Source organism: Pteropus vampyrus, unplaced genomic scaffold, assembly GCF_000151845.1.
Source record: "Pteropus vampyrus isolate Shadow unplaced genomic scaffold, Pvam_2.0 Scaffold160, whole genome shotgun sequence".
Classification (NCBI taxonomy): Eukaryota; Metazoa; Chordata; class Mammalia; order Chiroptera; family Pteropodidae; genus Pteropus; species Pteropus vampyrus.
Genome location: NW_011888941.1, coordinates 265,519 through 291,977, shown reverse-complemented (window position 1 = coordinate 291,977; position 26,459 = coordinate 265,519). Strand labels below are relative to the sequence as shown.

At 44.1% G+C, this 26,459-nt stretch overlaps 1 protein-coding gene across 1 annotated transcript in view; it reads left to right on the top strand.

Moving 5' to 3' along the window:
* The window catches only part of RFX8 (RFX family member 8, lacking RFX DNA binding domain), a 54,491-nt gene extending 34,183 nt beyond the window's left edge, over positions 1-20,308 (top strand). The window contains exons 7-14 of the mRNA XM_011370148.1: positions 2,254-2,367; positions 3,207-3,357; positions 8,165-8,223; positions 9,714-9,855; positions 11,893-11,987; positions 14,130-14,244; positions 15,296-15,612; positions 20,132-20,308. Of these exons, the coding sequence (XP_011368450.1) occupies positions 2,254-2,367; positions 3,207-3,357; positions 8,165-8,223; positions 9,714-9,855; positions 11,893-11,987; positions 14,130-14,244; positions 15,296-15,612; positions 20,132-20,308 (1,170 nt within the window). The remainder of the gene's footprint in view (positions 1-2,253; positions 2,368-3,206; positions 3,358-8,164; positions 8,224-9,713; positions 9,856-11,892; positions 11,988-14,129; positions 14,245-15,295; positions 15,613-20,131) is intronic.
* The last annotated feature ends 6,151 nt before the right edge of the window (positions 20,309-26,459 follow it).

Here is a 26,459-nt window from a genome sequence, read left to right as displayed (position 1 = left end):
TATGACTCATTACTAACCATTTTACTCAAAAAGACCCCTGCAGGGAGGTCTAGTGTCTAATTCATTGCACCGAAGGGCTTACAATCCACTTTTTTTTTTTTTTTAATAGTTAATGAGTTCTTAAAGGTGACGTTTCTATTCAGTTTAATCATTTGGAAATTTTCAAAGGTGCTAATATGTTTAACTTTATGCTTTCAGTGTAATCCAGTTGCTTTTTTTAGATCCTAATTCCAGCTGATTTTTAATAAAGTATTGGTAATATTATTTACCCTGGAATTTCAAATAATGCTAAACAGCCATTTTGTTGAGACATGCTAACAGAAAAAGAAGCAAGACTTTGAAGCAGGGTGATTTGATGTGGCTACTGTAAAGACTGAATTTTATTCTGGAACTAGCTATGGAAAACATGAATAAATGTTTTAACCAATCTTATCCTTTACAGTAGAAAATTGAAATGCAGGAAAGCAAGTGCACATTGAAATGAAAACTTTTCTGATGCTTTAGTCTTCTAAGTACTTCAACTTCGAGTGACGTATTCGTTCAGCATGATTACCTTTATTACCTACTCAGTGTAAAGCCTAACAGAGAGGGAGAGACCAAGATGTCTTCAGAGTGGCTCCCGTCCCAGTGATGCAATGCTACAAATATCCATCCACATTAGACTTCTATTATATTCCTTCTTTCCTTTAGTCACACATCAACAGCAACTTCATTCTTACCCTGTGACCAGGACCATTTCTGGAACTTGGAAGGCATTCTCCATAAGTCTTGAGAAACTGATAGCCTGGTACCAGAAGGTATAAAAGGTACCAAAAGCAATATAAGCCAATAAACATGATACAATATGGCAAGTTCTAGAATAGCAGTACTATTACACTGTTCTAGGTACTCAGAGGAAGAGCGACGGAGATGGCTGGGGGCTGCTACCAAAAGGAGGCTATGTTCCCTCCGACTTTAATGGAAAAGCAGAGACTTGACAGACTCAAAATGGGGTAGGAAAGAGACTCCAGACAGAGCCAATGGTGCAGGCAAAGGCAGCAAGGTGTTCACAGTCATGTGACAAAAAGGTCACTGTGACCAGACTTTATCATCTCTAACAGAGAAGCCAGAGAGGAAGTGGGAAAATGGGCTGGTGCTAGAAAGGGCCTCATATGCCTTGTGAGGAATTCTGATTTATTAAGAAGTCAGTGTGAGAGTGGGGACGCGGATTGCTATATTGGAGCAGAGAGTGTAGTAAGGAGGTTTTATCATAGTCAAGGTGAGAAGTGATGAAGGTTGTCGGATCTGAATCGGTGACAATGACATCAGAGAGAAAGCGGCAAATTAGAGAAATATTTTGGAAGCAGACGCACTGGGACACATGGTTCACGTGGCTTTGGACATGAGTGTTGAGGGAGTTAGCAGAGGTGAGCCCACGGCCATTGCCTCATTCACATCCACCGACCCCAAAAGGTCACACTCCAAAGTTATCACAGCTGAGAGGAAAAGCATTAATGTATCCTGCTCATCCCACTATTTTATTTATTGATAAATAACTATGAGTCTCTTTGGAGATGTCTCCTGTAGAATTCATGCCCCCGATAACAGGGTTTCAAATTAGGGGTTCATCATTAGGTAACTCAAGAATTGGCCCTCACTTCCTTGACAGCCTGCATGAGGGGACAGCACCTTGCCTGAAGTCACTGGTGGGTCCTAGTGTCAGGGTCACGATGCCTTGGAATACTTGAGCCTGCAGAAATCCCCAACAGTCAAGAGTCTTTGTTAGCTGGCAACTCAGGACTGGCCCCCTGGTTTAGTCACAGAATCTGAAAAGTCAACATTGGGGGAAATAAAGAAAAAGAAGAAAACTGCCATTTTGTTTCTTAACAAAAGTTGTCTACATCAGTCTTTAAAGAAGGCTCCTGCATAAAACGACACCAGGCCCCTTTTGCTGGCACAATTTTTAGGTGTCAAGGAGGAAGCCTCTTTGATAATGTAACATTACCCCTCTTTCAAAGATGAAAAATAAACTCTGATACTGGCCCCTCTGGCCATCTTCTCATACTATTATAATCAGCAGGAGCCCCCTTGTGGTTAAAACAGCTTTCCTCCAGAAAACTTCCTCATGAAAATGTATTATCCCATCCGAATGGAAAAGCTGGACTGAAATCCATTCCATTATCATTTGGGGCTGATTAAGTCTCAGTATATGGGGGATGAGTCTCACCAGGCACACAGTGAGTTATGGGAGATATGTTCCGTTCCTTATCTCAGGTGGAGGACTTGCTTACTTCCTTCTGGAAATCTCTGCAGCGGGAGACAGTGGTGCTTATGTCATTGCCTGATGTGTGCCAGCTCTTCAAATGCTACGATGTACAGATGTACAAGGTAGGAAGACGTTTGTTTGAGTCGCTGCTTTGTACCTTCCCAGAAATTGACACCAAATGCTGAGGTTACAAACACAGCCCTCCCTCTCGGCAAGTCCGTGGACTTCAGGGCCCCTGAGGGGCGGATGGTGGGGTTGATGAACCACAAGCCTTCAGATCTCTCCCTAAAACTGTTTTGCTTTGTGAGTTCAGTGAGAGACTGAGTTGTCTCATGTAAAGAAAAAGCCAAGACACATGGTGACCTATGATTCTAGTGACTAGGGAACTCCAAACTGAGTCAAAGTTCTTTCTCTGGTAATTTCAACAAAAGAAGACTTCTTTAAATGAGTAATTGGAATAATTGTTTCGTAATACATATAACTGCCAGGGTTCTATCTCTAGAGTGATTATTATAATTTGGAGGCCAGTTATATTTTCACTACAGTGTCAGTGGCAAAAATGTGTTCACTTTAAGCTGGTCATGAACCTTTACCTTTTATTTTGTTACTTTTTAGGAGATAATCTAGTGCTTCTAAGTTTTTAACACAAAGGTGGAAAACCAGGGCCTGGATTCAGCCCTTAAACATTTTGGTTGGACCGGTCTAGTATTGGCCAATATAGTGTTTTTAAAAAATTTGAATCATCTCTCAATATCTTTAGATCTCTGAAAAAAGTCAAATTCGGACCACACCAAACTGATGTCCTGGACAGTGAGCAGTGGCGAGGGCTGTGTGGTGGCTGCCCCCTCAGACTGGGTGGGGCCTCTTCTCGGAGTTTGTGGCACACGTGACCTTGGGCCACTTGACACCAGAGAATGCCTGTGCTGGCCAGCAGTCACGTGTCTTGACACTTCTGTTGTAGGGGATTGAGGACGTCCTCCTTCATGACTTTCTGGAAGATGTTTCTATTCAATACCTGAAATCTGTCCGGTTGTTTAGTAAGAAATTTAAGCTGTGGCTGCTTAATGCTTTGGAAGGTTTTCCAGCCCTTTTGCAGATCTCCAAACTCAGAGGTAGGTGTCAATGGAAAAAATAAATTCTGTAAGAGCAGATGCGAAATCTGACTTTCAGCCTGGGCGGTACCTCTCGGTGGTGGAATGCTCACTCCTCTTCACGCCAAAATACAATCTATAGGCTTGACCTACTCAGAACTTTTGGCTTTTTCTTTAGTACAAAAGCAGAGACTTGACAGACTCAAAATGGGGTAGGAAAGAGACTCCAGACAGAGCCAATGGTGCAGGCAAAGGCAGCAAGGTGTTCACAGTCATGTGACAAAAAGGTCACTGTGACCAGACTTTATCATCTCTAACAGAGAAGCCAGAGAGGAAGTGGGAAAATGGGCTGGTGCTAGAAAGGGCCTCATACGCCTTGTGAGGAATTCTGATTTATTAAGAAGTCAGTGTGAGAGTGGGGACGCGGATAGCTATATTGGAGCAGAGAGTGTAGTAAGGAGGTTTTATCATAGTCAAGGTGAGAAGTGATGAAGGTTGTCGGATCTGAATCGGTGACAATGACATCAGAGAGAAAGGGGCAAATTAGAGAAATATTTTGGAAGCAGACGCACTGGGACACATGGTTCACGTGGCTTTGGACATGAGTGTTGAGGGAGTTAGCAGAGGTGAGCCCACGGCCATTGCCTCATTCACATCCACCGACCCCAAAAGGTCACACTCCAAAGTTATCACAGCTGAGAGGAAAAGCATTAATGTATCCTGCTCATCCCACTATTTTATTTATTGATAAATAACTATGAGTCTCTTTGGAGATGTCTCCTGTAGAATTCATGCCCCCGATAACAGGGTTTCAAATTAGGGGTTCATCATTAGGTAACTCAAGAATTGGCCCTCACTTCCTTGACAGCCTGCATGAGGGGACAGCACCTTGCCTGAAGTCACTGGTGGGTCCTAGTGTCAGGGTCACGATGCCTTGGAATACTTGAGCCTGCAGAAATCCCCAACAGTCAAGAGTCTTTGTTAGCTGGCAACTCAGGACTGGCCCCCTGGTTTAGTCACAGAATCTGAAAAGTCAACATTGGGGGAAATAAAGAAAAAGAAGAAAACTGCCATTTTGTTTCTTAACAAAAGTTGTCTACATCAGTCTTTAAAGAAGGCTCCTGCATAAAACGACACCAGGCCCCTTTTGCTGGCACAATTTTTAGGTGTCAAGGAGGAAGCCTCTTTGATAATGTAACATTACCCCTCTTTCAAAGATGAAAAATAAACTCTGATACTGGCCCCTCTGGCCATCTTCTCATACTATTATAATCAGCAGGAGCCCCCTTGTGGTTAAAACAGCTTTCCTCCAGAAAACTTCCTCATGAAAATGTATTATCCCATCCGAATGGAAAAGCTGGACTGAAATCCATTCCATTATCATTTGGGGCTGATTAAGTCTCAGTATATGGGGGATGAGTCTCACCAGGCACACAGTGAGTTATGGGAGATATGTTCCGTTCCTTATCTCAGGTGGAGGACTTGCTTACTTCCTTCTGGAAATCTCTGCAGCGGGAGACAGTGGTGCTTATGTCATTGCCTGATGTGTGCCAGCTCTTCAAATGCTACGATGTACAGATGTACAAGGTAGGAAGACGTTTGTTTGAGTCGCTGCTTTGTACCTTCCCAGAAATTGACACCAAATGCTGAGGTTACAAACACAGCCCTCCCTCTCGGCAAGTCCGTGGACTTCAGGGCCCCTGAGGGGCGGATGGTGGGGTTGATGAACCACAAGCCTTCAGATCTCTCCCTAAAACTGTTTTGCTTTGTGAGTTCAGTGAGAGACTGAGTTGTCTCATGTAAAGAAAAAGCCAAGACACATGGTGACCTATGATTCTAGTGACTAGGGAACCCCAAACTGAGTCAAAGTTCTTTCTCTGGTAATTTCAACAAAAGAAGACTTCTTTAAATGAGTAATTGGAATAATTGTTTCGTAATGCATATAACTGCCAGGGTTGTTTGTTTGTTTGTTTGTTTTAAAATTCTATCTCTAGAGTGATTATTATAATTTGGAGGCCAGTTATATTTTCACTACAGTGTCAGTGGCAAAAATGTGTTCACTTTAAGCTGGTCATGAACCTTTACCTTTTATTTTGTTACTTTTTAGGAGATAATCTAGTGCTTCTAAGTTTTTAACACAAAGGTGGAAAACCAGGGCCTGGATTCAGCCCTTAAACATTTTGGTTGGACCGGTCTAGTATTGGCCAATATAGTGTTTTTAAAAAATTTGAATCATCTCTCAATATCTTTAGATCTCTGAAAAAAGTCAAATTCGGACCACACCAAACTGATGTCCTGGACAGTGAGCAGTGGCGAGGGCTGTGTGGTGGCTGCCCCCTCAGACTGGGTGGGGCCTCTTCTCGGAGTTTGTGGCACACGTGACCTTGGGCCACTTGTCACCAGAGAATGCCTGTGCTGGCCAGCAGTCACGTGTCTTGACACTTCTGTTGTAGGGGATTGAGGACGTCCTCCTTCATGACTTTCTGGAAGATGTTTCTATTCAATACCTGAAATCTGTCCGGTTGTTTAGTAAGAAATTTAAGCTGTGGCTGCTTAATGCTTTGGAAGGTTTTCCAGCCCTTTTGCAGATCTCCAAACTCAGAGGTAGGTGTCAATGGAAAAAATAAATTCTGTAAGAGCAGATGCGAAATCTGACTTTCAGCCTGGGCGGTACCTCTCGGTGGTGGAATGCTCACTCCTCTTCACGCCAAAATACAATCTATAGGCTTGACCTACTCAGAACTTTTGGCTTTTTCTTTAGTACTGAGGATGGGTTCTGGTGTTGATCCATCCACACCCTTCTGCCAGTTCTGCCTCATGAACAATAATGTAGACTTTTGACAGGTCCAAGGGATTAGAGGTGTTGCAAAGGTGTTGAACTGTTGCAAAGTCGGGAAGTGCCTCCAGTTGCCCGCTGCACACCTTCCTTCTTCAAGCAGCTCCCTGAGGGCAGCTCGCAGCCCTCACTCATTGTCCCTGGAGCAGGGTGACCAGAATGGACCAGGGATCTGGCTCCAACACCCCTCCGCTTCTCTGTGCTCTCTGTGGCCTCCCAGGAGGCTTTAAAGAATATTGCTTCCTCTTTAGAAATTCTTCCCGTATCCTTAACTTTCTCACACCTTTGCGGCCACCAGGACATTCACATTTTTGTGGTCTCAGTCTCCCTGCCGACTTTCTAGAACACTTTTTCCTTCTCTCTGGTTGCCGGGATGTAGTCTCTGAATAATGACTTTCACCAAGCTCTCTGTCTGCTCAAGGCCTCCTGTGGCTTTTGTTAAACAACACACAGGCCTGCTGTGTGGGTACCATGTTTTATGGCCCCAGAAATAGTCTTTGTGAGGTTTTTCCATCACTGCCTAAAGCTCTCTCCAGCATCCCCTCCCCACCAGGGTCCTATTCTTTTGGGGCCACCATGGGTCCACTCCCATTACCAAGGCCTGCCTGTTATCTCCCTATATTTCTGTATATGTGCTTTCTTTGCACACTGTTTGCTGGTTTCTCAGAGTGCCCACGGAATAAGACATTGACTAATGTCACTCACCACCCCTGCACCCTGACCCTCTTGGAAACTTTTACCTGGCTAGGCTGGGCTCATGGGCCCATGTGGGTGCCAGCCAAAAAGGAAGCAGGGAGGGGGCCATGCAGAGTGCAAGTGGGGCCTGGGACTTGCCGTGAAAGGAGAGGAGAAGCCCTACTCCTGTTTTCCTGGGGTCACTTCACCACTTGCCTGGTTCGAGTTTCCGGTTTCTCTCAGTCCCTCCTCTAGGCTACTTCTGTTAGCTTCCTAGTTAGGTGAGCGTCCTGTCTCCAGCCTCAGTGCACTCCCCTCCACACCCAATGATTATTCTAAAATGGTGATTTGATCAATTAATCTTCCGTGGTCTCCACTGCCTGAAGGGTCCACTCTTCTTCCCTCTCTGTGCAAAGTCGTTCACTGCTTGGCCTCTGGCCCCATTCCCATTCTCCATCCCCCAAGAGACCCTCATTGGTGCTCCCCAGCAACACAACACCGATTGTCCCCGCCCAAACCCTTATTCCTGCTATTCTGTGCACCTAGAGGGCCTCCCTCACCCCCATTCCCTTGGCTAACTCCTAATTTACATATTCAAGCCAGATTGAATCTCACTTCTAAGTGAAGCCATATCTGGTACCTTCCTCCAAATAGGCCTCTCCCTCCCCTAAACCCAACATCTTCTTCCCTGAGCCCTCGCATTGACAGAGAGCATTTACCTGCTGTTGGGGAGTCGTTTGCACACCTGGTGACCCATCCTTAGAGGGCGAGCCCCTTGTGGGTAGAGGTTGCCTGCCTTTGTCCAACAATTCATCAAACACTCAGCAAACATTTATGGGGCACATACTGCATGAAGCTCTCTCAGAAATGTTTGTCACATAAATAAATGAATGCATTCAAAAGGAGAGTGCCCTTCTCTCTTTGTGTTTTTCCTTTTCATCCTTTCCTTTCCTTTGGTCATATTCTGAGGAGAGCACTGTAGACATGAGAAAGTTGGGGAAACTCCGGGTTCCTCAGGGCAAAAATCCTAAACTCCTTTGAGCAGACATGTCAGATGCTGGGATTACATAATTTTTCTGGCAGCGATGGGGAGTATCTCCTGCTGGAACCTCCTAGCCATTAGGGACAAGGCCAGTGGGCACAGCAGCGGGAAGATGAGGCTGCATGGAGGCCTCGCTGTGCAGGAGGCAGTCTGGACAGCTGTGCCCTCCCGGGCACATGTGCGTGCCTCCTGTCCCTGCCTTGTTTTTCCCACTGTTCTACTTAAGGACGTGGTACTATAGTATCGATAATGGCCATGTATCTTGTTCTTAACAGAAGTCACTGTGTTTGTCAAAAGACTAAGAAGAAAGACATACCTTTCCAACATGGCAAAGGTAGGTTTCCACCAACCAGACGGGAGAGAACAAAGCAATATTCTGAAGTGAAAGCTGAAAGCAGCAAGTATCCCCACAGAGCAGGGAGGCCACTTCTGTCCACCTGGAGGGCAAAGGACAGATGAGAGGACCTTGCTGACCACTGGCTGGGCAGGCCTGGGTGACCCTGGATGCTCAGTGAGAAGTCTGCCCTCCCCTCCCCTCCTCAGAAAGGCCCCAGTCACCAGTTCTCTCTGAGCAGGAGCGAAAACAGAGTGAGTAGGTCACTGTTTTAAAGTTCCAGAGGGAGACCCTACCGAGGGGCCGGCTAGGACAGCAGGTGTCTGAGGTGAAAGGGCACTGTAGCAGCGCCTAGGACAGACAAGGCCTTTCCCGTGACATATGGCTATGGACACGGTGTGTCCAGGCCACCAGAGACCTTTGCTCTCTTGGGCTGATTACGTCGTCAGTGTTAGAGGAACGTAGAGAAGGGCAGAGGAAAAGGTTATGTAACACCGGAACGTGCGCCACTCAGGCATCTGCCCTGAAATCCTGCGAGCACCAGGTCAGGACAGCTGGGGACCGTTACTCTGTTCCAAATCAACCCAGCTCTGGGGGAGATCAGCCAAGCCTTCCCTTTAGTCTTCATTCTTCCAGCACAAAACTCTCCCTGGTCTCTGAGTTCCCGGGGTTGTTCCACCATTGTGGGCTAATGGCCTGTCCTATCTCTAGCACGTTCACATATCTGAGCAGGTCAACTGTTGATAGCCCCACAGTGACACCTTCCTCCCAACCCAACTCAAGTGGCCAGCTTAGGCCCTAGAACCAGCCCCTGTTCTGCATTTTACTTTACACTTCCTGTCAACTGGGAAAGTTTTTACTTAATACCCCAAGTGCCCTCAGGTTTCTCCTTTGCAAAGTGGAGGCGGCTCTCATGTTTACTCTTGGGGCTGGTGCATGGATGACCCACTGTTTACCTTATGGACCCCGAGAATACAGGGGCCTGACTGAGCCCATTGGACAGCTGAGGAAATCAGCTGCCAGAGGTTAACACATCGTCCAGGCCTCTCAAGAGGAGAGGGCAGATACAGCTTCTGAATCCTCACAGCCACCTTCTAGAACTGGCCAACGCTACAGCTTCTTCAGGACCACACTTTCCCCGTGGCCCTCGATCACCCACTCTTTTCTTCTTTAGAGCAATTTAGGCTTGTTGAGTGGGGCGCAGAGAATAAGAAACAGGGATAGGAAGAGCCACAGTGTCCTCAGAGCCCTAAACGCATCTGCCTATGAGTGAATCATTCTAAAGGCTGGTTTTTCAGAAAAGCAGTTCCAGAATATGTGAAATTCGAATATTTTAATCGTGACTGAGGATTCCATTTTAATGGGTGATACCCAAATCCACTTCTCTTTCTTCTCAATGACAAAAAAATCCTGGTAATTTGAAGCAGGAGATCAAGCAAAAGTAAAATGACGAGATTTAATTAAGCAGTATGCTTCTCCATTATCTTTAGACCATGAGAATGGTGCTGAAAAATAACACGAGGGTCAACATTCTGAAGTCGGACCTGCACGCCATTGTGGACATGTCTGAGAAAGCCCTGCCAAGCAGCCTGAGCGGCATGGACGACCCGGCGAGGAACATGGAGATAAAATGTAACCCCCCAGCTTGCTTTCCTGGGGTGTTCCGTGTGTATTTGGGGCTGGCACGGCCAGCACTGATATAAGGATTTCTTAACAGTGGTAGAATGTAATTTACTTTTCGATATCATAATTTACCTGCTCCTGCAGAGGGCAAAAAAACGCCCCAGAGGAGGTTTTTCCAGGGCTTACCCAAGTGTCCTCCAGGCCAGGAGTCCCCAACCCCTGGGGCGTGGACCGGTACCAGTCTGTAGTCTGTTAGGAACTAGGCTGCATAGCTGGAGGTAAGCAGCAGGCAAGCGAGTGAAGCTTCATCTGTATTTGGAGTTCCCCACAAGCGCTAGCATCACCGCCTCAGTTCTACCTAAATCATCAGGCATTCAATTCTCATAGGCACCAGTCCCTGGTGCCAGAAAGGTTGGGAACTGCTACTCTAGGCAATCAGTGCCAACACACGTGTTTGTTGAGTGGATAAATGAGCAGATGAGTGTGGTTGCTGCTTGACAATAATTCTTTCTGGAAATCAACCTAGAGTGTCTCCTTTGGGGAAAAAAACAAACAAAAACAAACCAAAAAAAAAAAAAAAAAGAAATCTGCATCAATCTTGTACTTGCACAGTTCAACAGACTCTGGGCCAATCTCTGAGCCGTTGTCTGAAGGCTGCTGAGAGGGGACCATGGGGACTGTGCTCCCGTTTCTGCCTTTCCAGATATGCCCACCAGGACACCCCATGAAAGTCTAGCAGCCTCTTTCTCGCAGGCCTACCCCCCGCGTAAACCACCTCTCCAGTGCCTGCACACTCCTTCGGGGGTCAGCAGCGGCTTATCCATCTTGGTCCACCCAATACAGTGAGGGCTCATGGTAGCACTTCATATTTCATAACTAGATAGACCCATGAATTCAGAAAGGCATAAAAGCATCACGGTTGTCCTCTTCCTTTGGCCTTTAGGTAGAGCTGGCTTTGGTAGGATTGTACAGTTATTGAAATAGGTCTATTCTGGGCACTAATAGCCTCTGCCCCCCACTTCCCCTCCCACCCTGACCTCCTGTCCTCTGCTTCTATTGCTGTCCCAAATCCCAGCTCCGCCCCTAAATACTCTCTTCCAACTAAACCAGCAACACAAAAGTGAATGCTTAGCCCAGAGTTATGAACAGTGGTGCTGACTAGTAGGAATCCAGAGGGCCCCGTCCTGAGCTGCTGGCTCCCCCAGAAAACCAGGTGGTCACCCAAACCCTGCTTTTGCCCCCAGCCCAAGCCCAGGAGTCCCAGGAAGGATGAAGTCTCTCCCCCAGGTGCCTGCCAGCCTGCCCAGGACTCCTGTGTGCGAGTTGGCATCCTTGGGTGGCCTTCCAAGAGCCCACTGCTGATACCTGGCAGGTGAATGCCTATGGTGTTTCTGGAAGATCTTCCAAACAAGCCCTGACCAAGCCTCAGCCAGGGCCACTGTGACCTCCTGGGCCTTCTAAACTCTGCTGGGTACCCAGCGGCACCCAGAAAGGTGGGAAGGCCAAAGACTGTTCATTTTCTCTCTGTGCTGCCTGTGCAGGTGGAAGACTCAAGTCCCACGTCACTCAATCTTGGGCTCCACCCGTCACATTCGTACTGAGTCTGTAACCCCGGGCAAGGCACTGAACACCGCTCAGTAGCTTTGATGTTTGCCATCAGTTAAAGGACATTAATAAACTACCTCTTTAATGGAAATGGCAAGGAAGAGTGAGATCATGTCTGTATCATGCAGTGAGCTCATCTTAAGTTGGGTTCTGTGTAATTACAAGGTGTAGTTATTATTTCAAAATATTTCTTTCCATTTCAACAAGTGGCAGAGCCGGTTCCTAGGAGGCAACATCACATAACTTTGAACCATATGACTGCAGAGGTGACAAATCCAGCCTTAGAATGCATCCTTTGTTTTCAAAACAAGTGCCAGGCTGCAGGGAGTGCCTCTGAACTATCGTTCTGATGTTTTCCCCTAGGTTACCTGTACACAAGTACCTGCAGGAAAATTCTGATGCGTCGCTAATGATCCTTTTGTTTGTTTTGTTTCTTTATAGGTTTAAGCAATTTAATTTCGTTGCTGGGGACGTCCACAGACCTCAGTGTGTTCCTGAATTGTCTATCTTCAAATCTTCAAGCACTTGTCTTCCAGGTACAAAACCATAACCTTTTTTGAGAGAAGAAGTGGATGTTGATCATTCTAGCACCTAGTGCCTGTGACCTTGTGGAATGAAAAGGAGTTTCCTTGGGCCAGAAATGTGTCTAGGCAGGTGTGGAGATGAAGGACAGAAAAGTAGTGTCTCACTCTGGTAGCAAGCCTGATGCTTTACTGGGATGTTTCTGCAAAAGACCCTGACAAGTACCATTCTCCCCAGACAGACAAAACCTCTCCTCCTCCTATACACTCTCATTTGGCGCACACACACCTGAGCACATCCATGCTCACCCACACATGTGCACTCACCCACAAACACACACCAGCCTCCGATATCTGCTTTGCTACAGGAGTGAGACACCCTTCCTGGTCTTGTCCACAACCCTGACCTCACAGCCCAGGAGAAAGAGCAGGAATAAGAATGGAGAACGGGTCCACAGAGACTGACTGTAGAGGGCGTTGGGGGTGCAAACCTCATAGACATGAACCAGAAAACTCCTCAGAAATGAACCAGAAAACTTCCTTTTTTTGCGTATTGAAAATAATCACTGTAGATTTGGTATGATGTTTCTTCCTCCCCGTTGGCCTTCAGCGAAGCCTCTTTGTAACAGTGCCTCTGTGTTTAGAGCCATGTCACTGCCAAGATGTGTGTCCATCGGCGAGCATCACTGACCGAGGCTTTCGGTCCTCTCACTCATCCTCTAACGTCACCAAGCTGATCCCCCAGGACCCTTAACACCAGCTCTGCCTCACAGCAGGCGACAGGCTCATACTCTGTGTTAGACCACAGAACACGATGTGTTTCCCAAGCCTCCATCATCTTCAGCCTTCATACATGAGGCGTGTTAGAAAACTGGTGTTTTGTAACTGCGTGCCTCTGAAGGGCATGTGTTTGTAAAACAGCTTGGCTCATTAAAAAAAAAAAAAAAAGCAGACTATCGTCGATAAAATATTCAGACTCTTAAAATATAAACCCTCGGGCCTGTCAGAGGTGACAAATGGCTTCATTGTCAGCCCCTGAAAGCGAGCTAGCAGAGGAGATGTTCAACTGTGTCATGCATCTTGTCTTCCCTGTTCTCACACTGCTTGGCCTGAGAGACGCTCTCATTTGTGCAGAGGGTACCGATGGCCCAGAGCTACTTCTCTCGATGTTTTAGAAAGTATCTTTGTGTTTGTTCCTTCCGAGAGCCCCATTTCAGGTGGTCAGAAATATCAGCCCAGGTGGTCAGAAGTCGTGGGGGGAGGATGCTGCTGGTGAGGGCAGTTTGCATGCACCCAAAGGCCAGGGCGATCCCCTGGTACTCGGGGGGAGCTTTCGGTGGAGGCAGAAGAGAAAAGAAGCAAAGATGAGAAAAGGCATTTCCTTTTTTCTATCCAGCCTCTACATCTCTTCTTCAGAGCTTTGGTTGAGCTAGTGGGTGTTCCACACGCATATGATGACACTTAGGGAGGCTTCAGCGCCATTCGTCCCAACAGATGCATGTGAAATTCATACGACTCCATTGTTTCCTAAATCATTTGTAGTGTGACCCAAGGCTTGGAAAGTTTGTCCACATGTAGAGGCATCTCATTGGTACCCACTTTAGTGCCACTTAGGCTGTCGAATGACCTCGACTCCACTGGACGCGCAGGCGGGAACTTCCAGTGCTCAGATAATTTACAGGGTGTAGGGGCCAGCTTTGTGCTTTCCAAAATCAGCGCCATTACTTTTCATCATTATGGGATGTGCCACCTTCCACAGTATCAGACTTGGCAGGGGTAACACGGCCACTGACCCTCTCGATAGTGACTGCCAAGTGGACTTCAGCAAGGCTGACCTTGCGGTGTCATGCTTCACAAGGGACTTCTTTTTAAAACTTGTGTGCGATTCAAAAAAAAGAAAAAGTTGTCCAGTTCTCCACTTCCTTCCTTCTCTTCCAACTTCAATGGGTTCTTCCCTGATGATTCAGGGGAGATGAAACAAGACCAGAAGTGGATCAGTGGGCCACAGCCTCCGTTCCCACCTATCATTTCTTCCTCTTTTTACTTGGTCATTTGAAAATGTCTGTGCCTGACAAACGTGTGCACTTGAAAACATGCTCTTCTCCATTTTGTCATAAATCCCAGTGGTTTTTTTTTTCCCTCACAAAAACGTAACAGCCAAGCAGAAGCAAAGAGGAGTTCATCAAATTGGCCGCCAGCTTCCAACTAAGATGGAATTTCCTCCTCACGGCTGTAAGCAAAGCCATGACCCTCTGCCACAGAGACAGTTTTGGTAAGTCCGAGAATACCAAACATTTGCATTTTACCCTTAAAATGTTAGTATAGCATAAGAATTTTCCAGGTTGCTATGTGGAATCCAGTCATTAACCTTTTTATGTAAAATACAACACAGACAACAGAAAACCACACAAAACCATAGTAACCCTGTTTTGATGGCATCATGAGAGTCCATCAGATAAGCTTTCTAGGGCTTTAGATTCCTGTGTATTAGAGGCTCATTCCTGCAGCTGATGCTCAGGGGCCTTGGGCAGGGTCTGGAAACCATGTTCCATACGAAGAGGAGAAACTATTGGTGTTAGGATTTCTCCTTCACGTGGCTTTTCACTGTCAGGGAAGGTCACATGTGTCACCTCCATGGCGCAGATGCAGCATAGTCAAGTTGTAGGAAGGGAAGTTCGCCACGGAGCCCTCCAGGTCCATGGAAAGGATCATTCATCTCAACAGATATTTATCGTCCCTACAAAGTCCCAGGCACCTTTCCATAGAGCAGTGGAAAGACAAAATCCTGGCCCCTGCGAGCTTACACACTGACTGGAGAAGGAACCCTGACCACAGGGCTGCCAGATGCACTCGCAGGTTGGAGGCAGAACACTAGAGAGAAGACAAACTCTACTTTGGGTTGGTTTTGTGAACACTCAAGCTCTTTCGAAGGTTGCTGCTATAAGCTGCCATGTGGGTGACAGCCACTTGTAGTGAGGCCCTCCCTTTCTGCTGACACTCTTCCAGACCAAAGTGGCAGAGCAGAGCCATATGCAATCACAGGAGGAAGTCCAGCCCCGTGGCCATTGCTCTTCTCCATCTACTTTCTCTGGACCTCCATGTGAATTCAAAGTCTTCACACCAGTAGTTTCTCCTCTTCTTCATATGGAACATGATTTCCGGACTCTGCCCAAGGCCCCTCAGCATTGGCTGCAGGAATCGAGCTCTAAATACATAGGAGTCTAAAGCCCAGAAATGTTGTTAGTTTCACAGAGATCTGTTTGTCTGCCCACCTATCTGTCTATCCATCTAATTATTCATTTTGGGTTGCTATTTCAATGTAGGCTCCTGGCATCTGTTTCATTTGCTGCTTGTGGAATATGTGATTCATATACTGCAGTCGTGCATAGAAGAGGAAGAGGAGGATGACGACGTGGGGAGTCTCCAGGAGATGCCACCAGATGACCATTCTCTTGTCCGGCCAGACCAAGCACCTTTCCATCCTCCAGAGTCTCCACCATCTCAGGAGCACAGAAGCCTGAGTGTGGATCCACCTCGTGCAGTGCTGACACACATGACCCAGAGCTGGTGCCCCGCAGGTGTGAGCGGCGTGGTTCTTGGGGTCCTGGGCTTCCTGGTGGACACGGCCACAGGCGAGAAGGTATAGATACCAGGGGCCCAACTTCCACACAGTTTTTCAAGGGCAATAAGAACTACCAGGCAGTTATGAAACCCATGAAGACCCCATTGTTCAAACAATGATACAGGATTATAGAGTCATCTTTGCTTTAGGTCATTTTTCCAGGAATGATTATAACAGCTTATCTATTGGTCACAGGCCAGCTCAGTTTTAGGATGCATTGATATGAGCCTGGCACGATTAGGCATGCAGAATATGTGGGTGGCTGGGGTCTTGCCTTCCCAGAGCTTCCCTGACATGGTTAGGCTAACTGAGCAATAGATTGCTACTGGCTGCTACCGGAGTGGAATGCACTGAAATGCCTCTGGCCTTCAAAGGAAGGAAACATTGAATAGAAAGGATTTTGAAAAGATAACATCGGAGTACATCTTGAGAGATATAAAATTAAGAATTGAGATTTATCCAATACCTGTATGCCCTTTGTATGCCCTTTGTGTACATTATCTCAAAGACATACAATTTTACAGAGTACCTGCTCTGATCATTTTCATGCTATGGATGAGGAAACCGAGGCCCAGAAAAACTAAGTGACTTGCACAGAGTCATATAGCAAGTAAACGGTGGAACAGAGATTAGAGCCCTGGCCTGCCCAATCTCAAGTCCATTCTTTTCTCACAACAGTAGATCAGAGGAGAGTGGTCCATGCCCTGAGAAGAGTAGGATACTGGTTGGAGAAGACACCAAATGAGGACAGGAAGGGCAGCCAGACTGATGCAGGAAGCATCCGAAACACCACCTCCAATGTGGGAGACTGGCCGTTTTAAAAACAAAAAATCTTGACAACTATCATCTTGGTACTAATTTCTAAAACTTCTGTACCTATGTCTGGAAGCTTAGCCACTTTATACAGAATTACTTTTGCACTCACGAATTCCCCTTTCGAGTGGATGAGTTGTGCTTGGTAGGAGACCATTAAAAGCAAGGCGTAACCCTCAACCTTAATAGTGGGTTAATAGTGGCCATGGGTGAGTCGTAGCCGGAGACTGTTCATACACTACAGTCCTCAAAATAACCAGAACCTTCCAGGGACCTGTCCTTCCTGAACAAACCCTCATTCCCCAGAGTACAGAGAACCTGTATAAACTGTTACTGAGCACTACTTTAAAAAGACACCGTGCTGAACAAAAATAATATGAGTGGTGTGGTAGATTCAGATGGGTTTCTGTAAACAAGAAGTTAGTCTCCTCTGCGAATGTATATGCAAAGAGGCATGACCAATGAGGCCTGAAATAGTGAAATATCGACCCCAAATCAGGGACCCGTTGGCTGGGAGAAGGGAAGCTGGGCCGTCTCAGAAGAGAAACAGCTGGGAGCAGTTAAGGCTCCGCTCTCCAGCTGGTGTTTCAGGGCTGTTATCAGAGAGAAGGCCCAGTTAGACCTGCAGACCAGGCCAGATGGCCGGGCTATGCCTCCCTTCTCCCTGACCCTCTGCAGAATATACCCTGTCCTGGCAACAGGGCTATGCAAGGGTTGGCCAGTGGGGAGCTCAGCTGAGTACACTCTGGAACATTCTGTGCAGCCCTAGCAAGACAAGCATTTGTGCTGGACATGCAGCTCCAAGCGTGCAGACCTCTCTGCTCACTGGCTGGGGTGAGAGCTAAGACCATAGACAATTTGACATGCCTCTGAGTCACCAAGGTAACTGGGAGGAAACTTTTACCTCTTCGGCCACAGTTGGAAGTGTGTGGACACTGTCAGGCTCCCTGAGCTGGGCATTTAAATGCATCATTTCAGCAACCCAGTGAGATGATGTTAGCATGGCCCGCATTTCACAGAGAGTGTAACTGAGGCTCATGAGGGCCTGGCAAACCTTCCCAAGGTCACTTTGCTAATAACTGGCAGAGCAGGGATTCAGACCTCCATAGATCTCCTTCTGAGACTCTCCTTTTCCTCCCCCAAAGGTCTTAATTCCAAAAGCAGTGAGTTGAGAGTAAATGAAAAATATCTTCAAGTCTGATGATTTGGGGAAATAAGTGAGCTATTCTGGTACATAACTTCCTGGGTTCAAATTCATATCTTCCACTTATTTGCTGAGAACCACGGGCAAGTTGCTTAATTTTATCCAGTCCTTGGTCCCCTTATCTATGAAATAGGAATGATAATATCTAATTCTGTAGGGCCATTATGAGGTTTAAGTAAGGTGATTATTATTCTTAGAACGTAAAATTCTTAAAACATAGTAACTACCCATAAGCACGAGTCATCATCATTATTTTTCCAACAAAACCTCCTAATCTGAGTGCCTTTCCATAATACTCTCTACCCAATTCCATAGCAACTCCGAAGTTCATTACAATGGGGTTTGACTTGCAGTCATGTGCCGCATAACGACATTTGGGTCAATGACAGACCGCATATACAACGGTGATCCTATAAGATTATCATAGAGCTGAAAAGGCCCTGTCACCTAGTGATGTCATAGCACAAAGCATTACTCACATGTTTGTGGTGATGCTGGTACAAACCAACCTGCTGTGCTGCCGGTTACATACAGTTCATAATACTTCATAATGGTAATAAACGACTATGATACTGGTTTATGTATTTACCACACTAAACTTTTTATCTTTATTTTAGAATTTACTCTTTCTACTTATAAAAAGTCTGCTGTAAAACAGCGTGTCGTGTTACGCCAGCAGCAGCCTCCTACATCTCATGTTTATTGTCTCTTGATTGCATCATTTCCTCTTGTGCTTAATTTAATCTCGTGTTGTTTGTACAGTGATGTGCTGTACAGGCTCCTAGCCCAGGAGCAGCAGGCTATCCCACAGAGCCTCAGTGTGCAGTAGGCTACACCGCCAAGGTTTGTGTCAGTGCACTCTATTAGGTTTGCACAACAATGAAGTCGCCCAGAGACTCATATCTCTGAACGTAACCCTGTGGTTAAGCGGTGCATGACTGTGTATTTAATTCATAGAAACAATAGGGAAGATATTACATACTTAATTGAACTACATAATAAAGCAATACAAGCAGATGAATGTCAGGTAATCCAGAGTAATATGCATCAGAGATTAATTAAACCTGCTTCTGTTGGTGAATGCCTGCTGAATTAGCTATAATGACTTAAATAGTCTAACACCAAAAAGTCACACTCATCTAATTTTCATTGCATTCATTATTCAGCATTGCACTCATCATCAACAAGAAAGCACACCCCATGCCCCATCTGTACTCATCTGCCATGAGTTAACGCCCCATTCGGCTGCACATCTGTGTCAGCCTCATTTTTTGAACAATTTATCACTGCCCTGCATCTACGGTAAGAGCTGAAGTCAGCATTCTGATTGCCATACCCATCTGTCACTCTTCTACATTCTAGGAATGCTCAAAATAGTAAGATGCCAAGGCGTGTTTAAGAATAAAGCAAAAATTTATACTGATATTAAATAAAGAACTTTCTTTTAAAAAATATACTACACAGTTTTTACTTTAAGTCATGGACTCAAGGAGTAAAGCACAGCAAAAGCATTAAAAAAATAAGTGACTCTTCAGCTATAGGATAAAGGTAAAGACAATTTTTTTTGAGAGAAGAGAAACATCTTTTCATTGGGTGGTAAGAGTTATTATGGAATTTAGAGAGAAAAGGTGAGAAAGTCCTTTCATTAACCTTGCATTGGAGTTTATCTTGTGCACATCTTTGTCAAAATATAGTAGTAGCTCATTGGGCAGTTATTGATGGAATCAGACCAAGAAAATACATCTCCATTGATTTTTGAGAGTAATCATGTACTTGGAGGATTTGCCAATTTTCCAAGTACCCTTGGAGCTAAAGGGAGGATGGCATAGCACCCTTGTTTCTCTGATAGGAAAACTTGCTCGAGCAAGTCAGATGACTTATCTGAGAGCTAGCACTTCAACTAACCCCAGAATCTGTGAATCTCTCAAATCTATTACTACTCAATTGAGTGTCAAGTTAATCAGTGGTTGTTTTCACAGACTTTTCCTCTTTATCTACTGGTATATTTGATGGATGGTGGAGGTAGGGCCTATGTGAGAACTTAAGCCAACAATGTCAGCTCAGAACTGACGAGAATGCAGGACCATATCTAAGAATGCAGCCAAAGTGACGAGCGCTACAGCTACACGAAGACCCATGGGTAGTTCACAGTCTCCTTCTTGATTTTCACAAGTGAGCCTTGTTCTCTCATGTCTTTAATGGGAGAGTGTTGATTTGCAATTAGTGCCTCACAGCAGCAGCTATGGGCTGCCACTCCTTTTCCTAGAGAGAGCCCACCTGCTCCCACTCCCTGTGGCCTCTCTCCTTTGCATCGTCCCAGAGTTGATAGTCCTTCCATGCAGTCCTCACCAGACTCTGAATGTTCCCTTGAGAAATTAGAAATAAATGCGTAAGCTTCCCCTTTGGGTCCTGAGGTGGGGACGAGAGCATGGTAGAAGAATTCAAATGGTGGGTCCCGCAACAGAAAATAGTGTAACTTTTTCTTTTTACCTTTTGCTTTTAAATGTCTACCCCTTGCAGCTCATCCAGGTATTATTGGAAGACAAAGCCACCGAAAGCACAGTCAAACTCAGCCTTCCTGTGGGACAAGAAGCCCTCGTCACCTTAAAAGATGGACAAAAATTTGTGATTCACATATCGGATGTACCCCAAAGCTCTGGAAATATTTATTTCAGGGAAAACAATGCTAATAAGTAAGATTATTCATTTGAATAGGACATGAGAAAGCATAGATTTTCATTCTTAAAAATATGTTAAATGTTGAATCTTTGGTATTTCTAAGAAAGAAGATTGTATGTACATAATGATATAGCATTGTCTATTTTATGTCTGTGTGTATTTCAAAGAGTTGGTTTTGATGAAACACATAAACTGATTTGGAGAATAATTTTTGCCTCTGTTGCTTTTCTTTGGGGGCTTTCCAAGTATTTCCATTTGGGGACTTAACAGAGGAGAAATTCGAGAAATCTTGTCAGAAGTAAAAAAAAAAATGGACATATCTCCCGAGAAAGATAAAGTTTGAGGAATGCGAATTGGTACAAGCAGTAAAAGGCCATTGGTAATATACATTTTTTTCTTCCCCTTGGTAGTGCTCCAATAAAAATAGAATTTGTAGAAAAATCCCCTCGGGCAGTGAAAAACAGGAAAAAAAAAAAAACTTGATAGCACTGTTAGACTTACTCACTGGTGCAATCAACCATCCTGACTTACTTTGGTTTGCCATTTCAGCTTCCTTAAAGTGAGGTACAGTTTTGAATCCAACAATGTCCAAACAAATGAGGATGTCCTGCTTTGAATCACTTTTTATTTCTCTTTTTATAACAAAATCCTAAAAAACATTGAAACTAGGATCACTGTTAAACCAGATGCATTTTTATGTAACTGGTTATAATATTGAAAAGGAATTTAACAATTCATGCTTACATGATTTCTGGTTTAAGTAGAAATAATAGAGAATATTTTATTGATCTCATATTTTATATAAGAAATGAATTAAATTTCTTTAAATGCTTGGAAATTTTAAAGAAACATAAGAATGATATGTCACTAGATTCATTAAGAACTATCCTTCTTGATGGCTAAAAAAGTAATTCTATTTTAGAGCTCTTTAGCACTACATTTAATATGTTATCTCATTTCTTAGGCTATCGAAAGTAGTTATTTGTCAAAGAATAACTCAGAGATATTTCTGTGCTCACTGTTCAGTGTCTTGCATATTTATTTGCTTACATGTTAAGTAGATAGGTGGTGAACTGAGTTGAGAAACAAAGGCAATAACAAGATTTATCAGTCTGGGAACAGTGAATTTTGTTTACATATTTCGGGGTAAACTGATTAGCTGGGAGCTAGCAGAGGGCATTCTGTCCTTGAAAAGGCCAACCAGATTGATAGAGGAAAATTGTGTATCTGTGGAGTTAGAAGTTAGGATAGGGATGAGGGTGGCTAGTAACAGAGAGGAGACAAAGGGGCATCTTGGACCTTCTTAGTGATCTAAATTTGGTCTGGGGGGTGACCAGACAGTGTGTCTGTCTTGTGAAAATGTGTCACAAAGCTTACAATATGATTTTTTCTGCATATGTTATGTGAAAATGTGTTTTTAAAAATGGAAGGCATAGCACACGTTATGGGGATTGTATTGGAGGTTGCTGGTGGAAGAAGGGTAGGAAGTACACAGGATTCCAAGAGAAATCAAGCCAGGTTTGAAAAGCCACTGGATGCCAAGGATTACTGATGTGGGACTGGAACTGTGCCTGCCACCTACTTCTTTGTTTTCCCTCCCACTCTGCTGCCCTGATGAGTTGAGGCAGGAGGCTAAGCAACCACAGACTTCAAGTCCTAACGCAGTTCTCAGCCAGGGAAAGGGAGAAGCTGTATCTCGAATAAAGTTTGAGATCTATACTAATACACTAGCAGAGATGGCTCTTATGATTGAAAGTAAGTGGTGGTCTTCTATTATTTGAAAGTGGACATAAACGGAAATTTCCTCTAGCCCCTCTCCCAAACTTGGATTTTTATCCAAGAGCTAGAAATAATCCACAGAGCAGGTGCAAAGATTGTTCTCTGCTTGCACCATCTATCAGTTCATGATTGCAGCATTACCAACTAACCTGCTATGACTTAAAACAGCTCCCACTTATTTAATATTCCTCACCAGCTCACAGATCACTTGGACGTCCCTGTTGATTTAGACTGGACTTGGTGAACTTTGCTTGGCCATCTGCAGTCGCTGACAGGCTCGTTGGGGGCTGGCCAGTCTAAGGTGGCCTTTGCTGGGATGACCCGGCTCTTTGCTGCATAGCCCCACATCCTTCCAGCAGACTAGCTTGTGCATGTTCTCATGGTAGAGGTGGGCCCAAGAAAGCAAAAGTGGGAACACAAGTATGTTTTCATGCCTCTGCTTGTGACAATGTGTTCCTGTCCCATTGGCCAAAGCAATGTAGATAAAAGGTAAGAACACAGTAAATGATGTGAACACAAGGAAGTTTCAAACAACCACAGTCTACCTTATCAAGTTCAACCCTATGTAATATCTAACTCTAAATCATTATCCCACATGTTCTGGGAGACAGTCTTCCAATGGACATGGCTGGCCCAAGGTCACCCAGCCAGCATCAGTACGGATTCCATGATCATCTCCATGGCATCATCCACTGTGACATTGTTACAGCACTGGCCATCCATGCAAATCAAGTCGACATAAATATTTGATCCTCAATTATACATAAAGGCAATAGTATTTTCTGAAATAGTAATTTGAAATAAAAATAATAATGATACCCTGTTCAAATAAAATTCTCCCCAGGGTATGTCACTATTGTAATTGTAGTTCTTACAGAAAGATAAGCATGTCAAACTTTTCTTCATGGTAATAATAGCTACACCCCCATAGATCTTGGAACATAAATTCACTCATGATGATGTTAATGGAAGCCCACTAACATTCTGGCAGCAGATAGATTTTCCAAAAACAGATATTTGATCTAAACTGTATAGCAATGTGTTCTGTAATTAAGTATTTGTCATGTGTTTATTTTTTTACCATGTAGTTTTTAATCATCGAGAATCATCAATGAACAAATCAGGTAAATCTCTGCTCTTTGGGAGCTTATGTTCCTAGCGGAAGACCGACACTTAACTAATCAATAAATAAAAGCCTAATATTTTGATGGCGATTGCTATTACTAAGTGTAATTGTAAAAATAACACATGGTGAGGGAGATAGAGAGCGATTGGGACGCCTGTGGGGTTTTCAAGCAAGGTCTCTCTCACAAGGTATAATATTGAAAATGATCTGAAGAAAGTAGAAAAAAAAAAAGAAAGGTGTGAGAGCATTCTGGAAGGGTAGGAGAATGAATCAGAGACGTGGAGCAGCTTCTCAGGCAGCCCCGTGCAATAGTCATGAATCTTAAGTGAACAAGGGATTTAAAACCATTGAGATCCAGGAATATTGCAGGCTCATTTATTTGAACCAACTCATCAGGTGAAAACAACTAACATGTTGGGAAAAAAAACCCCACAAAAACCGTCTTCTTAAAAGCATCAAAAAGCTGACAAGATAGAAAAAGAATCTCCAAGTCGAAATCAAAGAGAAATTGGGGTACATACAGCAAGATAAGCCAAGCACCAAGGCTACTTTTTCCTATCCACGTGACTTTGAGCTTTCCGCTTGATGGCTTCTTAGGGTGAAGAAGGCAGTAGTCAAATACCAGACCCACCTGATGTGGGGAGTCTAATAGCAGATCTCATAAATGGGAACTCCCAAAGGGCTACACATTCCAGGTAAGAGTGAGTCAGAAGTAAAGTGCTCTCACCTTCCCCCGAATACTCCCCCGCAGATGACAAAGAAAATTGCTGCTTATATTAATCAGGATAGAGAAGAGCTGTCACTCTCTCTTCTCCTTTTCTTCCAGCCCCTAGCAACCACTCTTCATTGACAAATGATATTCTATTGTATGGATATACCCACATTTTATTTGTCCATCCATCATTTGATGAATCTTTAGGTTGTTTTGACTTAATGAAAAACATGAATAATGTCGTTTCCACTTAAATAATGCCTCTATAAATATTTGTGTACAAGTTTTTGTGCGGATATATGTTTTCATTTCTCTTAGATGTATACATACCTAGGAGTAAAATTGTTAGTTCGTGTGGTAACTCTGTTTTCAAGAATTGCCAAACTGTTTTCCAAAGTGGCTGCATCATTTTATATTCCCATCAGAAATGTGTGATGGTTACACATTTTCACCAATATTGCTCACCTGACTTTTTGATTACAGGCCTCTTGGTAGGTGTTAATTGGTATGCATTGTGGTTTTGATTTGGATTACCTAATGACTAATGATGTTGAGCATCTTTTCCATGCATATTGGCCATTTGCATATCTTCTCTGGAGAAGTGTCTATTCAAATCCTCTGCGCAATTTTTATTTGAGTTTTTTTTCCTTGTTATTGAGCTGTAAAATGTTCTTTGGATATTCCAGATACAAGTGCCTTGTCAGGTGTATGATTTGCAAATGTAACAGTAAATACTTCAGTATATCTCTGTAACAGAATTTTTTACATAACCCAAACTCCTTTACCACACCTAATTAAAGTAACGACATTCTTAGCCCATATTCAGATTTCTCTGCTTATCTCAATGATGGCCTCTAACAGTTGTTCCATACGTTACATTTGGTCTTATGTCTCCTAAGTATTTTCATATTTACAACCATACACCCTTAATTTTTAATGCCATTTATTTATTGAAGAACCTGGGTTCATTGTACTACGGAATGTTTCATATTCTGAATCATATAATTTTCCCATTGTATTCTGTATTTCTGTAAACCAGAAGTCAAATTTAAAGATTGAGTAAATTCAGGGTGATTTTTTTTTTAAATAAAACACTTCGTAGATAGTGCTGTTTACTTCCTACCACATTCTACTACATCCCCTCTGGAAATATCTAATGTCCTTATAATGGGCTGAACATTTGTATTTCCCAAAATTCATATGTTGAAGCCCCAGGCCCCAGTGTGATGATATTTGGAGGTGGGGCTTCTGGGAGGTGATTAGGATTAGGTGAGGTCCTTAGGGTGGGACTCTCGTAATGGGATTAGTGCCCTTATAAAAAGAGAAAAAGAAGAAAGGCTGCATCATTTAAGAGACTTCTTTTGCTAGGAGGACTAAAACATGACAAAAATGATTCTGGAAAACAGTTTGACAGTGTTTCGGTCTGCTTTGGCTGCTATAACAAAATACCATAAACTGGGTGGCTTAAATAGCAGACATTTATTTCTGACAGTTCTGGAGCCTGGATATCGAAGATCAAGGTACTGGGAGAGTCATTTCCTGGTGAAGGCTCTCTCCCTGGTTTGCAGATGTCTGCCTCCTCCCTGTGTCCTCATACAACCTTTCCTCGGCCCATGCATGCAGCAGGGCGAGGCCGAGTGGGAGACTCTTTTCCTTTTCTTCTTAGGCGATTAATCCCATCATGAGATCCCCACCCTCATGACCTCATCTAACCCTAATTACGTCCTTAAGGTCCCATCTCCAAATACCATCACCCGTGGGGTTAGAGCTTCAACATACAAATTTTGGGGACACAAGCATTCAATCGATAACAGACAATTTAACAAAAACTTAAACACGTACCTACTAAATGACCCAGTGATTCTATTCCTCGGTAGTTACCCAAAAGAAAGAAAACGTATGTTCACAAAAAGGCTTGTCCAGGGTATTTACAGCAACCTTATTCATAATAAACAAAACTGAAAATAATATCTATCGATTGGATAATGGATAGGCCGATTTCAGTATATTCATTGCATTCATCTACTTGGACCTCCATAATAAAATACCATAGACTGGGTGGCTTAGACAACAGAAATTAATTTTCTCACAGTTTCAGAGGCTGAAAAGTCTCCAAAATCAAGGTTCCAGATGATTGGGTCTTCGGTGAGAGCTCTTTTCCTGGTTTGCAGAAGGGCTACCTTCTCAGTATGTCATCACATGGCTTCTCCTCAGTGTGCATGCATGGGGAGGGAGAAAGCTCTCTGGTGTCTCTTTTTATAAAGGCAGAATCCTATCAGACCAGGACCCCACCCTTATGTCCTCATCTACACTTAATTATTTCATTAGAGACCCTATCCCCAAACGCAATCACACTGGGGGGTAGAGTTTCAACATATGAATTTTAGAGGGACACAAAAATTCAATCCGTAATAATAAATTATCTGAAATATAACACAAAGAAAGATGGACAAAGATATGAAAGACAGGTTAGAGACGTTAACCAAAGAGAAGGCTTAATCTCTGTTTCTAGGAGTGGGTAGGGGCAATGTCTGTGGAGGTAATTGTAAAAA